The following is a 15,874-nucleotide window of genomic DNA, read 5'->3' on the forward strand; positions in this document are numbered from 1 at the left end:
GGCTTGGGTTGCTAGCCCTCTGACCATCTGAGCTTCTGCCCTCTATTCTCTCCCCCCATGCAGCACAGAAGAGTAGTGCCCCTTCTCCATTACCCCCACCTCTTCTGCTCTCCCACACCCTACAGTCCTGGCCTTTCTTCCTCTTTCCAAAACTTGTCATTTTCAGAAAAGAGAACTCGGAGCTTCTGGCTTAGGCTGGAAGGGAATGCGGTGTGCCCTAAACCTGGAAGTAGGGGCAGCCACCTGGGTCTCCGCAAACTAGGCTTTCAGGGCCTTCACCCAGGCAGGAAAGCCACGTCTGAGTAGGACCGAGGGTGGGACGGGAGCGCGCCCCAGACTTCAGGGGTCAGTGTCCTGCGGCAATTGTTGGTTGGTGAGAAGCCGCCTGGGTGCAAGGGGCCCTCCCAGCCGCCAGGGGTCGCGCTGCAGGCGGTCGGGCGCTGGGCAGGCGCTGCCAGGGTCACGGCCGCCGGCCCGGGAGGTTGGGGGTTGGGGGGAGCCGCGGCGCCCGCGGTCCGGGAGGGGGGAGGGGGGGTGGGGGGAGCAGAGAAAGCGGGGCGCGCGGAGGAGCACCCGGCCCCCAGCGCAGCAGGAGCCGGAAGGGCCGTGCGGCGCGAGCGAGCGGCGCGGCAGCACAGTCCCCGCGTGGCGCAGCGCAGCGGGGACGCTGGGATCGCCCGGATCTCCCTTCACGGCGCCCCGCGCCCCGGCGCCCTCGGCCGCTTCTTCTTCCTTCACGTCGCCCCGGCGGGAGCGGCGCCCGAGTCGGGTGCGACATGTCCGGGGCCGGGTAGCCGCGCCGCCCGCCGGCCAGCCAACCCGCCTTCCGAGCCACCCGCCCGCGGGCCGGCCGGCGGGGGAGTCGCGGGGCAGGCAGGTAGGGGCTGGACCGGGCGGGGCGGCGGGCGGGGAAGGAAGGGAGGGAGCGCCGGCGGGGCGGGGGCTCTCCCCCAGCTGTTCTCCGGCGCTGCACATCTGGTTCCGGTTCCTCTCTCCTGGGGAAGTGAAAGTGGAGGGGAGGGCGCAGCCCGGAGTTAGCTAGCAGTGCCCTGGCGCCCTGCACCCCTCCTGCGCCCGCGGGTCCTAGAGCTCGAGCACCCCTCCCTCCGCTCGGGTCACGCGGCGGCCGGCGCTGCTGCCGTCACGTCTCCGGCCGCCTGCGCGCCCGCTCCTCTCTGCCCTCCTGCTCCTTCCTCACCCTCCTCCCGCTCGGCGCGCCCTCTTCCCCAACGCGAACTTCCCGCCGCCCGGCTTGTGGGCGTTGCGACCCGGAGTGGCGCCCCTGCCCCTTGCGTTCCCCAGGGAGAAAGGGCTGCCTTCTGCAGGACTCTTCCCTGGCTCGGTGAGGAGAGGCCCGGGTGCGGAGGTCCTGCCGATGGGGGCCACTCGCTCTTCTGCTGGTCTCAACCTCATGGCTCCCGCCTGCTGCCTTGGGCATAGGGCATAGGGCATAGGGCTCCCTCCCATTCGCCAGCACGGGACGAGGCATGGGGCTGTGTCCCAGAGCTAAATCAGGAGGCTGACGCTAACTCCTGGCCTCACCTCGCAGATGTAGAGACTAAATTAAGCTGGAGTTGGTGTGTGTATGTGTGTGAGGCCAGAGGCCAGGTTAAGGAGAGCCAGCTTGGCTACTGAGCTTCCTTTGCCCCCTTTTCTCTTGGCAAGGGTGGGAGGTTAGGTAGGATTGTACATCCTGGATCCAGGCTGAGCCTCCTCTGCCTTGCTCCGGGTCCTTTAGTCTAAGGTTCCAACTTGGAATGATGCTGTGTTGGCACCTTCAACGGTACCCCCCCCCCCAGCACACGCGCGCACACACACACTCACACACCCATAGGCTGGCTTCCGCTGAGCTGCAGCTTCCCCTCCACTGTTTCAGGAAGTCACCTCCCTTCCCCTCTGAAGCGGCCCCCACGCCTTCGGTCCTCAGCTGCAAGCCACCCACCAAGCTCTTTCCCAGCTTCTGCACCCTGGGGCACCCCGGGACCCTTGGGGCTCCTACTCCCTGGGGTTGGGCCATGAAGGCAGGTGAGAAGAGTTACTGAAGACCCGTTGTGGGCCTGTTTCTGTCTCTGGGCTCCATGGAGGAGGGCTTGGGGATTTCTGGGACTGTCTCCCACTCTGCTTTGGACTTAACTGGGGATACCTAAGGATCCTGGAGGTTGGAGGGCAGTGGTTTTTTTGTCAGATAGTGGAGCTAAGTTAGGAAAAAAGGACACTTGAGTCTGGCAAAAAGACGCTTAAAGTTTGGGTTTTGTGGAGTCCTCACAAAAACCTAGAAGTGGGCTCTTTAAGAACATTAGCTGGCTCATGAGGTTCTTAGATTGTCAACTAGAGTAGGAAGGCCAGAAACCCATAAAAAGACTGTAGTTGGCATGATGTCATGGCCAGAAGGAATGATGTCATTGCAGGCCATTACAGAAAAGACTGTGATCTCTGTTATGTTAGGGAGTGAAGTGGGGTGGAGTCTTTAAAAAGGACACAGAAACTATGATGTCAGAGCCCAGGTTAGCTGTGTGCGGTGGAGTGGAGTTTGGGTTCTTTGGGAAGAGGGCTGGTACCACCAAGAGGGAGGGTCCTGGTCTCTTTAAGGAGCTGTGGTGGGCTGTGAGGGCCTGGTGATGTCACAGGCGGGAGAGTTTAGGATTGGCTGACCACTGATCCTGCTTTTCCTTGAAAGGACTAGGAAGAGGAGGGAAGCAAGAGGGGGGACTCCCTGGTTGCCATGGCAACACCAGCCTTCCTTGCTTCATCTCTCCCCCACTTGACCATTCCAGATGCAGTGAGTGAGGGGGGGGCCATGGCGGAGGAGCGGCCCCCCCGGCTGGTGGATTACTTCGTGATAGCTGGGCTTGCAGGGAACGGAGCGCCCATCCCTGAGGAAACGTGGGTTCCTGAACCCAGTGGGCCCCTTCGCCCTCCCCGGCCAGCTGAGCCCATCACAGATGTGGCAGTCATCGCTAGGGCCCTGGGCGAGGAGGTGCCCCAGGGCTACACATGCATCCAGGCTTCTGCCGGGGGCCACCCCTTGGAACTCAGTGCTGGGCTCCTGGGTGGAACTCAACCAGTCATCTGCTACCGGAGGGGGCGTGACAGGCCCCCCCTCGTTGAGCTGGGGTGTGTGCACTTACCCATGCTGGCACCAAGGGTGGCTGGGAGGAGAACTGGGGTGAGGCAGGGAGAGGTAGGGGTATGGGATGAGGGATGTGCAATGGGAATGGGAAGGGAGTGGGCTACAGGCCAGGGAGAAGGGCCTGAAGTTGTGCGTACTTAGTTCTCACACAGATTTGGGTGCATATACTAGTGCTGCTACTTGCTAGCTATGTGACCTTAGGCAGGTTATTGAGCCCCTCTGAGCCTTTTCCCTCATCTGTAAATTGGGGAAAATAATACCTCCTCATAGCGTGGTTGAGAAGATTAAGTGAGATAATCCATATAAGGGACTTAGGACAGAGTCAATAAATGGTAGCTTTTATTCTTAGTATTTATTAATGAGCTTGAGAACCATGGAAGGTTTGAGGAGTTGTTACTGATCAAGAAGTAGAGCCAAGGGCAGAAGAAGGGCACAGGATTTTGGAGGGCAGAGGTCAGCAAGAAGTGGGCCCTGGTGTTGGGGTTTGACTAGGCTGAGTAGGTAGGACTAGGTAGGCAGATCTAGCAGGACTGGGGTCTTGCTCCTCTGTATTGGACTTTTGACATCTCTTTCTGTTCTCTGTGCCAAGGGTGTTGTATGAGGGGAAGGAACGTCCCAAGCCTGGCTTCCAAGTGCTAGCTACGACACCCTACAGCCACTCAGCCAACCTGGCCCCTCCAGGCCCTGGGCACCCCCGCACCTACCTCACTTACCGGCGGGCAGCAGAGGGGGCAGGGTTGCATGCCCTGGGCATCACTGACCTCTGCCTGGTGCTGCCCAGCAAGGGCGAGGGCACGCCTCATACTTACTGCCGATTGCCCCGCAACCTCAACCCTGGCATGGTGAGTGGGGCCCCGAGCCAGAAGCTGAGACCTGCCCCATCTCTGTGTGACGGTGTGGACCCTGGGCACAAAGGGTATCCTAGGACCAAGGCGTCTAATGGCGGGGCGGGGCCCAGAGGCGTGACTCTCGTCTTGGGGGACTGGGATTAGTGGGAGTTATAAAGACAAAGACCACGTGGGGGTGGTGGAGAAAATGAACCCCAGAAACCTTTGTTAGCTGTGTGTCTGCTTGTCTCTTGCCATTTCTGGGGCAGTGGGGCCCAGCAGTGTACCTGTGCTACAAGGTGGGCCTGGCCAAGGCCAACACGCTGGTGTATGAGGCAGGTGAGTAGCCCCTCTGTCTCTCCAACCCCTTGACCCTCTGTGTCCCTCTGCCCTGGTGCCTCTTGGCTGGTACCTTCAGTGTCCACAGAACTCACTTCCCCTTTGCCGCTTGGCCCGTCTCTGGGATCCCCTGCTTCCTTCCCCTGGAGTCTGATTGACCCTACTCCTTTTGGGTACCCCCACTCTGCCGGGGGTGCAGAGCTGCTGGGCCGCTACCCAGAGGAGGACAATGAGGCGTTCCCGCTGCCCGAGTCAGTGCCCGTCTTCTGCCTGCCCATGGGGGCCACTATCGAGTGCTGGCCTGCCCAGACCAAGTACCCCGTGCCCGTCTTCTCCACCTTTGTGCTCACGGGTGCAGCTGGTGATAAGGTGGGTGTGCAGAGTGTGGTCAGGGGTCCGGGCTCCACAGGGCCCGCCTGACTGCCCCTCTGCCCCTGCCAGGTGTACGGTGCTGCCTTGCAGTTCTACGAGGCATTCCCGAGGACCAGGCTCTCAGAGCGGCAAGCACGGGCCCTGGGCCTGCTGAGCGCCGTGGAGCGGGGCCGGGCACTGGGGGGCCGAGCTGTGCGCAGCCGCCGTGCCATCGCTGTGCTGTCCCGCTGGCCTGCCTTCCCTGCCTTCCGCGCCTTCCTCACCTTCCTCTACCGCTACTCCGTCTCAGGCCCCCACCGCCTGCCCCTGGAAGCGTGAGCACGAGACTTCCCCGGCACTGGGAAGGGTTATGAGGGGATCTCGGGAGGCCAGGAGAGATGGATGAGATTAGGCTGGAGCTGGGGGTGGGGGGACCTGGGTGGGCAGAGGAGTGGGGATGGGGCTGTAGTGTGTGGCTGGAGAGTTGGTCCACTGCAAAAGTGCCCCTGGCTGAGGGGCTGAGTGGGGCCTGAAATCCAGGCTACACTTGCTAGCTAAGTCCTGGCCAGGGGCTGTGCAGGCCCAGAGGGAATCTCTTTTCTGATTTGCATAAATGCTGTACATAATGGAGGCTCTGATGGCTGACACCATTCTCGAGGTGGATCTCAGGGAGGAGTAAGGTTCTTGTGGACAGGTGAAGGAGAAGAGCAAATGTGGCTGAATGAAGTAGACTGGGAGTCTGCCTCTGACTGGACCCCTCTCTCCCCCAGGCACATCTCCCACTTCATTCACAATGTCCCCTTCCCTTCCCCACAGAGACCCCGCATCCTGGTGCAGGTGAGAGCTGATGCTGAGGCTGGGGCTGGATGGGAGGAGGAGAACTGCCAGGGGCTAGTCTTCACCATCCTGACTTGTGGCTCTTCTGTCTCCCAGATGTCTCCCTATGACAACCTGCTCCTCTGCCAGCCTGTATCCTCACCCCTGCCCCTCAGGTATGTGCCCAGGTTGGGGGGGCTTTGATGACCAAGGACATGGTAGGTGCCAGGCAGATGGGCACAGGTGTTGAGGTCTATGCAGGCTGGGCCCAGGTGGCGTCTGTGCCCAGTGACTAGGGAAAGGCCTCCTGCTGACTCTTCCCCCACCTTGGCATTGCCCGCAGTGGTGCCAGCTTCCTGCAGCTGCTGCAGAGCCTGGGCCCAGAGCTGGCTATCACGCTGCTGCTGGCTGTGCTCACGGAGCACAAACTGCTAGTCCACTCACTGCGGCCGGACCTGCTCACCAGCGTCTGCGAAGCCCTCGTCTCTGTGAGTGCTACCCTGCCCAGACTGCCTTGTCTAGAGTGTTCCTTCTGGTGCCCCGGTCCCTACCTAGATTCTCCTTACTTTTCTTTTCTTGGGGAGGGTTCCTCAGCCTTTTACCCTTGGGCACGACCTACAGGACATACAGCTTCCGTCAGGAGCTCTTCTTTGGAGCCCAACTCCCACAGCTTCTCTCAATAGGCACCACCCCCAGGGCCAAGGCCCCCTCTCCTGCTGCCCCTACGCCCTGCTCACTGGTGCTCACTCCCTGATGCTTTAGATGATCTTCCCGCTGCACTGGCAGTGCCCCTACATTCCGCTGTGCCCGCTAGTGCTGGCAGACGTGCTGAGCGCCCCCGTGCCCTTCATCGTGGGTATCCACTCCAGTTACTTCGATCTGCATGACCCGCCTGTGGATGTCATCTGTGTTGATCTTGATACCAACACACTCTTCCAGTAAGAGGGCTGGGTCTTGTCCAGGGGGTTTCGAGGTGGGGGGCAGGAGAGGGCTGGTATATGCAGTGTACCTGCTCAAAAGGAGCCTCAGGCAAAACGTGGAGGAGGCTGGCGAGGAGCCCCATCACCCTTCCTTCCTTCTGTTTATCTCACAGCACTGAGGAAAAGAAGCCCCTCTCCCCTCGGATCCTGCCCCGCAGACCCTACAAGGTTCTGCTGACTACACTGACAAACCTATACCAGCAGCTGGATCAGAGTGAGGAGCGTGGGTGGCGGTGGGAGGCTGGAAACTGTCATTGACCTTGAACCTCCAGTTTGGGGAGGCCTGTGGGGAGCTGACCTTACCTGAGGAGGTTAGAGGAGTTAGGCTTTCATTTGGTGGAAGTGGAATTCAAATTCCAGTTTAAGCAAGACGGAAGCGAATGTCACGTTAATATTCCTGAATATGTCAGGGAGGTTGAGCTTGTCATTGGGGAGGCTTGAAACTGTTACCTGAAAGTAACTTTTTTTTTTTGTAAATTCTTTTTTTTTTTTTAATGAATTAACTTATTTATTTTTGGCTGCATCGGGTCTTCATTGCTGCGTGCGGGCTTTTTTCTAGTTGTGGCGAGCGGGGGCTACTCTTTGTTGCGGTGCATGGGCTTCTCATTGCGGTGGCTTCTCTTGTTGTGGAGCACGGGCTCTAGGCATGTGGGCTTCAGTAGTTGTGGCTCGCGGGCTCTAGAGCGCAGGCTCAGTAGTTGTGGCGCACAGGCTTAGTTGCTCCGTGGCATGTGGGATCTTCCCGGACTAGGGCTCGAACCCGTGTCCCCTGCATTGGCAGGTGGATTCTTAACCACTGCACCCCCAGGGAAGTCCCTGAAGGTAACTTTTTAGTTACTATTGGTACCAGGTCTGTTAGGACCTGCCGGTGGTGGGGTAGCAACAGTGACTTCTGTGTGAAGGGCAGGGTTGAGGCAAGCCCTACGGGTGCTGGCCCTGATTCTCAGGCTGCCCTGGTCCCCAGCATATACTGGACCCGAGGAGGAGGCCTCCCTGGAATTCCTGCTGACAGACTATGAGGCAGTGTGCGGCCGCCGGGCCCAGCTGGAGCGTGAGGTCCAGGGAGCCTTCCTCCGCTTCATGGCCTGCCTGCTCAAGGGCTACCGGGACTTCCTACGCCCGCTCACCCAGGCCCCCTCTGAGGGGTCTCGTGATGTCGACAACCTCTTCTTCCTGCAGGGTAAAGGGGCCCTGTCTCTGCTTGGGGCGGGGGTCACGGGAGGGGTGGCCAGGGGCTGGACTCCATGGGGAAGCCCGGGGGGACGAGGAATCACACAGTTTCTTGTTCCTTCACTCAGCACACGTTTTTGTGGGCACCAGCTTTGAGCTGTATGCTCTTCTGGGCTTGGAGAGGGGATAAGGGTACAAAGATGAACCAGCTGTGGCCCTGCCCTCTGGGAAGCCTTGGGCTTGGTGGGGACACAGTGACGCCTGTGGTGAGCCGCCCCCATGGGCGAAACTCTCTTCTCTTGGAGACTCCCCAGTCTGAGGTCCTAGGTGCCAACAGATAAAAGGGAGGGATTCCGTGGGACTGTGGTGCTGGGGTAGCTGAGCTGCTCGGCTTGGCGTGTGGTGTAGTGGTGCCAGAGGGGCCAAAGAGGGGCTGACTTTGATGGCCTTGGACGCCAAGTTGGCAGGGAGCCGAGAAAAGGGTTCGGAAGGGGGTGCCTGTGGTAGGGACCCCTGGTAACCTTCCTCTCTGCCCCATTCTCATCTGTCAGGCTTCCTCAAATCCCGAGAACGCTCCAGCCACAAGCTGTACTCCCAGCTGCTGCACACACAGATGTTCTCGCAGTTCATTGAGGAATGTTCTTTTGGCTCTGCTCGGCATGCTGCCCTGGAATTCTTTGACTCTTGTGTTGACAAGGTATTGGGCATTATCCCTTCTCTTCATGCCCTTTGCCCTCTGCTCTCCTCTTGGCAGTCTCTGTTATCCCAGGTATCAACACTCTACATCTCATCTGTGGCAGGGATGGTGCCCCTGGAGTTATACAGGGCACAGCCTATGCAGCATATGTGACCGGCATCATAGACGTACTGTCTTCCCATTCCTCACTCCATCCCCCAGCTCTGTCTCCAGGGCCTTGGTGGAATCTGGACCCACTACCTCCTTCCCTGTGGCTATGCTTTCCTGCGAGATGCTCATTCTCTTACCATCCTGCTCCAGGTCCACCCAGAGCAGGAGAAGCCGGAGCCAACACCCTTGGTGGAGCTGGAGGAGCTGTCAGGAAGTGAGCTCACTGTCTTTATCACACCTCCCGAGGAGCCGCCGGCGCCAGAGGGCAGTGAATCTACCCCCCAGTACTGGTGAGAGCCTCTTGTCCCCTCACTTGTTGTGAGGCCCCATGGGCTGACTTAGTGCCGACTGCTCCTGATGTTGCCTCTCTCTGCCCCTCCAGCTACGATGGGTTCCCCGAACTACGGGCTGAGCTGTTTGAGTCTCCTCAAGAGCAACCCGGGGCTCTGCCTGTGCCAGGTCCATCCCGTAGTGCCCCCAGCAGTCCTGCCCCTCGCCGTACCAAACAGGTAACCCGCAGGTGGGCCCCCCAGAGGCATCTGGCTCAGGCCAAGGGCTGCTGCTTCAGTTTCTTCATCTGTAAAATGGGTATAATAGTATTTACCCCATAAGGTTGTTGGAAGGTTTCAGTTATGTCTGGCACATGAAATATTAGCTATTGTTACCACTGTCATCATCCTCATCTTCATTTTCTGAGCACTCTGGGAAACCAGGGCACCTGCCCGAGCTCAAGCTAGGCATCTCTGCTTGGGGATCCTGGGCTGTGTGTGCAGCATCTCTCCCGCCTTGTCAGTACACAGACCCTTCCTCAGGGAGGGTGCTGTTTCTCCCACACTATTTTAAGACCTGCCCTGCCCTGGCATTGTACTCACCCAGGTGTGTCCCCTGCCCTACCTAGGAGATGAAGATCGCACAGCGGATGGCACAGAAGTCAGCAGCTGTGCCTGAGCTCTGGGCCCGGTGCCTGCTGGGCCACTGCTATGGGCTGTGGTTCCTGTGTCTGCCTGCCTACGTGCGGTCGGCGCCCTCCAGGGTGCGGGCACTGCAAACGGCTTACCAGGTGCTGCGCCAGATGGAGAGCCGCAAGGTGGTGCTGCCCGACGAGGTGGGCACCTGCGCCCATTCCCAGGGGCTTGTGCAGGCATGGGAGCTGTGAGAGGGAAACTTGGTGACCGTGGAAAGCAGATGGGGAGCACGGGCACACGTTGAGAGCTCCATCACATTCACTGAATTAATGAGCATGTTCAGGGTGTAGCAGTAGAGACTGCAGGGTGGCAGGGTCAGCAGGAAGGGTAGGTGGCTCTGAGGCAAGCCCAGGAGCTGCCAGGGGCCAGTGAAGGCTGTGAGAATTGGGGAGGCTGGAGAAGGGTGCTTGCTGAGACTTGAGGATTTGGGTTGGGAGTGAGTCCGCTCTCATCCTGCACGTCTCCTGGCCCAGGTGTGTTACCGGGTGTTGATGCAGCTCTGCTCACACTATGGGCAGCCCGTGTTGTCCGTGCGGGTCATGCTGGACATGCGGCGGGCAGGCATCGTGCCCAACACCATCACCTACGGCTACTATAACAAGGTACCTAATTTGGAGTGAGGGGGGGATGGTAGCCTGTGCCGGGTAGGTGTGTGGGAAGGATGCTGCTCCCTGACACCTGCCGCTCTCCCCTCTCCTTGGAGATTGGGACCATACAATCCAACAAGGTCCTGTCACCATTGTCACCCATTGTGCTCCTCTAGTGCCTTAGCACCTACAGACGGTTTTCTCATACTTGGCCGCTTTGATCTTCACCCACAATACCCCTGACAAGGAGGTTGGGCGAGTACTGCTACCTCCCGATGATAGCTAATAGTGGGAGCCAATATGCCAGGCCCTGTTCCAAATACATTTTCCACATCAAATCATTTTTTTTTTTTTTTTCTTTTTGTGGTATGCGGGCCTCTCACTGTCACGGCCTCTCTTGTTGCGGAGCACAGCTCCAGACGCGCAGGCTCAGTGGCCATGGCTCAGGGGCCCAGCCGCTCCACAGCATGTGGGATCTTCCCAGACCGGGGCACGAACCTGTGTCCCCTGCATCGGCAGGCGGACTCTCAACCACTGCGCCACCAGGGAAGCCCACATCAAATCATTTTATCTTTACCACAGCCCCATGAAGTGGAATGATTATTGTCCCCATCTTACAGATGAGGCCATGAGGTTGCAGGGGCTTAGTAACTTGTCCGAGGTACCACAGTGAGTAAGTTAGGGAGTTAGGAGATGCACACAGGCACGCCGATGTTTCCTGAATTCAGGCCCTTAACCATGATACTAACCTATATTTCCTGTTTTTTAGATGAGGAAACTAATGACCCAAAAAATGAACCGATTTCTTCAAAGCCCATAGTTTATAAACAGCAGAGTCTGGATCCAGGTTGTCTCCACTGCTTCTGGCTTCCTCTAGAACCCCTCAGGGTGGCAGCTGCCAACTGTCTCTTCTGGGCTCTTGCTCCCGGCTGAGCCATTGGCAGGACAGTCCTAGGCAGGATGTCTGGAGGAGAAGGTGGTCCCTGGGGCTCCAGGTCAGGCAGTTGGCGTCAGGCTGAGGCCAGGGTATGGAAGTAGGCCATCTTCACGGGCACTGTGCTTGGCAGGCCGTGCTGGAAGGCAAGTGGCCGTCTGGTACACCGGGTGGGCGCCTGCGCTGGGCCAAGCTCCGGAACGTGGTCCTGGGGGCTGCTCAGTTCCGCCAGCCCTTGAGAGAACGGCGGCAGCGGTGGCAGCGTCAGAAGCAGGAGGAGGAGGCAGAGACGGCAGCACAAGAGGCAGGCGGCTCCCAGACAGGTGGGTAGGGGCTGGTGACACGGGCAGAGGGATAGGCGTGGAGAGCTAGGGCTGGCCTAGTGGCTGGCACTGGGCGTTCTCAGAGTGGATAAACTATACTTGGCTGGTAACAAAAGAGACGAAGTTCTGCCTGGGAGGAGCCCCATAAATCCAGGTCCACTTAAGGAGCTCTGTTTCGGAACTGGGGGCTGGGTTTCTAGCTGGCTGCCTTTCAATCCCCTCTCTATCTTTTACAGAGCCCTATCTGGAGCGCCCCTCCCCTACCCGCCCCCTTCAGCGCCAGACTACCTGGGCTGGGCGAAGCCTGAGGGACCCTGCCTCGCCTGCGGGGCGCCTGGTGAAGAGTGGCAGCCTGGGGAGTGCCCGAGGGGCACAGCCCACTGTGGAGGCTGCCGTGGCCCACAGTGAGTGCCCTCGTCCCACACCCCAACCCTCAGCCCCGTCAGCTTCCCTGACCACTTGCCAGTGAAAGCGGGGAAGGCCAGAGCCAGGAGGGACGGGTGGTGCTTTGTGGTGGGCACTGTAGGCGCTGAGGAAATCTTGCCTGGACTGTCACCATGGTGGGGGCTGTGGTGCCAGAGTCTGTACAGCCAGGAATTGTGTTTACTCAGTTCCTGGAGGAGGGACTGGCCTCCATCTTCCCTGATTCTTTTCTGCCCTGTAGTGATAGAGGCCTTGGGGGTGCTGGAACCCCGGGGATCACCTGTGCCCTGGCACGATGGAAGCCTCTCAGACCTGAGCCTGACCGGGGAGGAGCCGGCACCTGGAGGCAGCCCAGGGGACGCAGGCTCAGCCCTGAGTACCCAGTCCACTGAAACCCTGCAAGGGCCAAGTGGGCGGGTGCCCAAGGCTGGCTGGCATCAGGATGAGGCCAGCACCCCCCGAAGAGGGCTGGGTGCCCGCCTCCAACAGCTGCTCACTCCTTCCCGCCGCTCCCCTGCCTCTCGTGTTCCTCCGCCTGAGCTGCCCCCTGACCTGCCTCCCCCAGCCCGCCGCAGCCCCATGGACAGCCTTCTGCGCCCACGGGAGCGCCCTGGATCCACTGCATCCGAGGTAGCCAGTGAGGGGAGGGTCCAGACACTTTAGCACCGGGAGGCCTGGGGAGGAGCTGCTAACCAGGAGTGCGCAGAGAGGGCCTTGAGGGGTGGCTGAAGCCAGCATCCTGGGTGAAGAGGAGCATGGGTGTGGCTAACTATGCTTTCTCATGTAATGGCAGAGCTCAGCCTCTCTGGGCAGTGAGTGGGACCTCTCAGAATCTTCTCTCAGCAGCGTGAGCCTTCGCCATTCCTCAGAGCGCCTCAGTGACACCCCTGGATCCTTGCAGCCACCTTCCCTGGAAGTGAGGATAATCCCTCCCACGCAGATGTGCTTGAACACACACATACACCACACCCATTCACTCTGTCAAAGGCAGGGGTTGGGGAGGAGGTGGGAGGAGCCTGGGCTGGGATGTGAAGATGAGAGGGGCTGGGGAAGGAGCACGGGCTCCAGAGCCTAGAGGCCAAAAGGGGCCTGCTTCCTGGGGTCTCCTTGCCTGCAGATCCTGCTGTCTAGCTGCTCCTTGTGCCGCGCCTGTGATTCCCTGGTGTATGATGAGGAGATCATGGCTGGCTGGGCACCTGATGACTCCAACCTCAATACAACCTGTCCCTTCTGCACCTGCCCCTTTGTGCCCCTACTCAGTGTCCAGACCTTTGATTCCCGACCAAGGTGCCCAAAGCAGGGCGAGTGCTGTGGGTGGGGCAGGGAGGTGGAGGTCCGAGGGCTGACCCTCCTGCTATCTCGCTGCAGTGCCCCCAGCCCCAAGCCTGCCTCTGCTGGTGCCAGTGGCAGCAAAGATGCTCCTGTCCCTGGGGGCCCAGGCCCTGTGCTCAGTGACCGCAGGCTCTGCCTTGCCCTGGATGAGCCCCAGCTCTGCAACGGACACGTGGGGGTAAGGGCTGGGCCAAAGGGGCACAAGGTGTGTGTGTGTGTGTGTGTGTGTGTGTGTGTGTGTGTGTGTGTGTGTGTGTGTGTGTGTGTGTGTGTGTGCGCGCGCGTGCGCGTGTGTGTGTGTGCGTGCGTGTGTGTGTGTGTGTGTGTGTGTGTGTGTGTGTGTGTTGCCCTGTGGGTGGCCCCAGTGGTGCTGGGGAGAGGTAGGCATTGAGGGCAAGGGACGTCCCAGAAGCTGTTGGACATGGTGGCCCAGTGGGAATTGTGGCTCTGAGGATGGGGCTGTGGTACATGCCCTCCATTGCCCTCCCACTTTGTGCCTGACAGGGTACGTCCCGGCGTGTCGAGAGTGGGGCATGGGCGTATCTGAGCCCCCTGGTGCTGCGTAAGGAACTGGAGTCGCTGGTAGAGAATGAGGGCAGTGAGGTACTGGCGTTGCCTGAGCTGCCTGCTGCTCACCCCATCATCTTCTGGAACCTTCTGTGGTATTTCCAGCGGCTACGCCTGCCCAGTATTCTGCCATGCCTGGTGCTGGCCTCCTGTGATGGCCCCCCACCTCCCCAGGTCAGTTCCCTGATATGGTCCCTGCTTCCTCATCTCCCAGCTCTGTTTCTTAGTCCTCTGTGTCTTCAGTGCTATAGAAAGAGCACAGGCTTTGGAGTTGGTTGTACCTGGTTTGACTCCCGGCCCTTTCACTTCACTACTCTGAGCTACAATTTCTCATCTGTAAAATGGCATAAGTGCCGCCCCCCCACCCCCACAGACAGGGCTGTTGTTAAGGCACCTAGTGTAGTGCCTGGTACCCAGACAATAATTGGTTAATGTTCATCTACTTATTGCTCTATTCACTGCACCAATATTTATTGAGCACCTTTTAGGTTCCAGGCAGAGTTTTAGGCACTAGGGATGTAGCAGATTACAAAACAGAGTCCTTGCTCTCAATAGAGCTTGCATTCCCACGGGGAACAAGAGTTCCTTTCTCTCTTCTCTTTGGCTATGTCCTGTAATGTTCCTGTCTCTTGGAATAACGCCTGTCCATTTCCTGTCCCCTGCCTCCCACCCCATGAGCCTCTCTCCTTTATCTTGGCTCCCCGCAGGCCCCATCTCCTTGGATAATGCCTGATCCAGCATCTGTGCAGGTGCGGCTGCTGTGGGATGTCCTGACCCCTGACCCCAACAGCTGCCCACCTCTCTATGTGCTCTGGAGGGTCCACAGTAAGTCTGGTATTTGGCCTAGGATGGGAAGGGGAAGGTCCCAGACTTAGAGGGCTCAATAATCCTGGCTACCTTCTTTTTTTTCACCCAGGCCAGATCCCCCAGCGGGTGGTATGGCCAGGCCCAGTACCTGCATCCCTTAGTCTAGCATTGCTGGAGTCCGTGCTGCGCCATGTCGGTCTCAATGAGGTGCACAAGGCTATAGGGCTCCTGCTGGAAACTCTAGGGCCCCCTCCCACTGGCCTGCACCTGCAGAGGTATCGTGTTCCTATCTGAGAGGTCCCTGGTCTGTCCTGGGCTCCATACCCCCTTTATCTCACTTATACCCTTTTGCCTCCACTCCAGGGGCATCTACCGTGAGATCTTATTCCTGACATTGGCTGCTCTGGGCAAGGACCACGTGGACATAGGTGAGGGAGCAGGCAGGGGGCTGAGGAGTTTAGGGATCTGGGGCCAGGTGTGGAAGCTTGGAATCCTAATATACTGACCTACCTCCACCCTCTTTCCTAGTGGCCTTTGACAAGAAGTACAAGTCCGCCTTTAACAAGCTGGCCAGCAGCACGGGCAAGGAGGAACTGAGGCAGCGGCGGGCACAGATGCCCACCCCAAAGGCCATTGACTGCCGAAAATATTTTGGAGCACCTCTGGAATGCTAGGGACCCTTAAGCTTCCTTCTCCAGCCTGGGCTGAGGAGGTGAGGGAGAATGGATTCTAGAGATAACCTGCTTCCCTGTTGCTTTCATAGAGGAGTTGGGAATAGGCTGGGAAGCATGCCGAGCCGTAGGCTCTGAATGGGGGCAGCAGGAAGAGGGACCCACTGTTACCAAAAGTCACAATTCCCCTATCTCCAACCTGCCCTCTGTGCTCATGTTGATGTTGGAGGAGGCCTGGGGGGAGCTGGCACATCTCTGTTCCGCCTCATCCTATACCAGGAACTCCTCTCCAGGGTACCCACAGATCTGCACTGCCCTGGTCATTTTATAAGTTTTTGTTTTAAAAAACAACTAGAAAGATACACAGCTACTGAGCCTTTGCCCTGAATGGGAGGGAGGGATGTCATTCCCCACCAATGATGGTCCCGCTTCCCTAGAGTTGCCGAAGGAGCCCAAGGCTCTCCATGCTTTTCTACCTTAGTGTTTGTATTTTATTTTAAGTTATTTATTCTGGAGCCACAGCCCCCTTGCTTATGAGGTTCTTATGGACAGTGAGAAAGAGAAGGGAAATGGGCCCACGTGGTCCAGTGGTTTGTAGCTCCTTGAAAGTTAGGAGGTGGGAGCTAGAGGAGTCCCAGCCTCCCCTTAGGAAAAACTGGTGCCCCTCTGGTCCTGATCCTTTCTGTCCACTCCACCTTGGGGAATGCTTCGCCCACCCAGGGCCCTGACTGTGCAATAAGGATTGTTCCTTGCGAAGTTTTGTTGGATGTAATATAGTAAAAGCTGCTTCTGTCTTTTTCCTTCT

General features: G+C 58.7%; 1 protein-coding gene across 4 annotated transcripts; it reads left to right on the forward strand.

The window, feature by feature from the left end:
- Positions 1–600: 600 nt before the first annotated feature.
- DENND4B (DENN domain containing 4B) lies at positions 601–15,871 on the forward strand. Of its 4 annotated transcripts, none has more exons than XM_082655278.1 (28): positions 601–877; positions 2,775–3,114; positions 3,720–3,972; positions 4,227–4,296; positions 4,496–4,665; positions 4,738–4,982; positions 5,418–5,484; positions 5,581–5,639; positions 5,807–5,951; positions 6,226–6,401; positions 6,557–6,657; positions 7,408–7,623; positions 8,165–8,310; positions 8,611–8,750; positions 8,843–8,969; positions 9,359–9,565; positions 9,899–10,027; positions 11,080–11,269; positions 11,506–11,673; positions 11,934–12,322; positions 12,486–12,608; positions 12,810–12,979; positions 13,061–13,202; positions 13,529–13,765; positions 14,299–14,416; positions 14,508–14,673; positions 14,762–14,826; positions 14,927–15,871. In XM_082655278.1, the coding sequence occupies exons 2-28, from the start codon at positions 2,798–2,800 to the stop codon at positions 15,070–15,072; spliced, it is 4,482 nt and encodes a 1,493-aa protein (XP_082511404.1). In that variant the 5' UTR covers positions 601–877; positions 2,775–2,797; the 3' UTR covers positions 15,073–15,871. The 4 variants fall into 4 exon arrangements, with proteins under 4 accessions (XP_082511404.1, XP_082511405.1, XP_082511407.1 ...); XM_082655279.1 differs by lacking the exon at positions 601–877 and adding an exon at positions 1,025–1,342; XM_082655281.1 differs by lacking the exon at positions 601–877 and adding an exon at positions 1,915–2,025.
- The last annotated feature ends 3 nt before the right edge of the window (positions 15,872–15,874 follow it).

This window comes from Grampus griseus, assembly GCF_964374135.1.
Source record: "Grampus griseus genome assembly, chromosome: 1".
NCBI classification, from domain to species: Eukaryota; Metazoa; Chordata; class Mammalia; order Artiodactyla; family Delphinidae; genus Grampus; species Grampus griseus.

Excerpts from the sequence above, each read along its gene's own strand:
- DENND4B (XM_082655281.1), top strand. Across the intron at positions 4,666-4,737 it reads CGGGTGCAGCTGGTGATAAG|GTGTACGGTGCTGCCTTGCA; the intron begins GTGGGTGTGCAG and ends TGCCCCTGCCAG. Across the intron at positions 9,566-9,898 it reads AGGTGGTGCTGCCCGACGAG|GTGTGTTACCGGGTGTTGAT; the intron begins GTGGGCACCTGC and ends CTCCTGGCCCAG.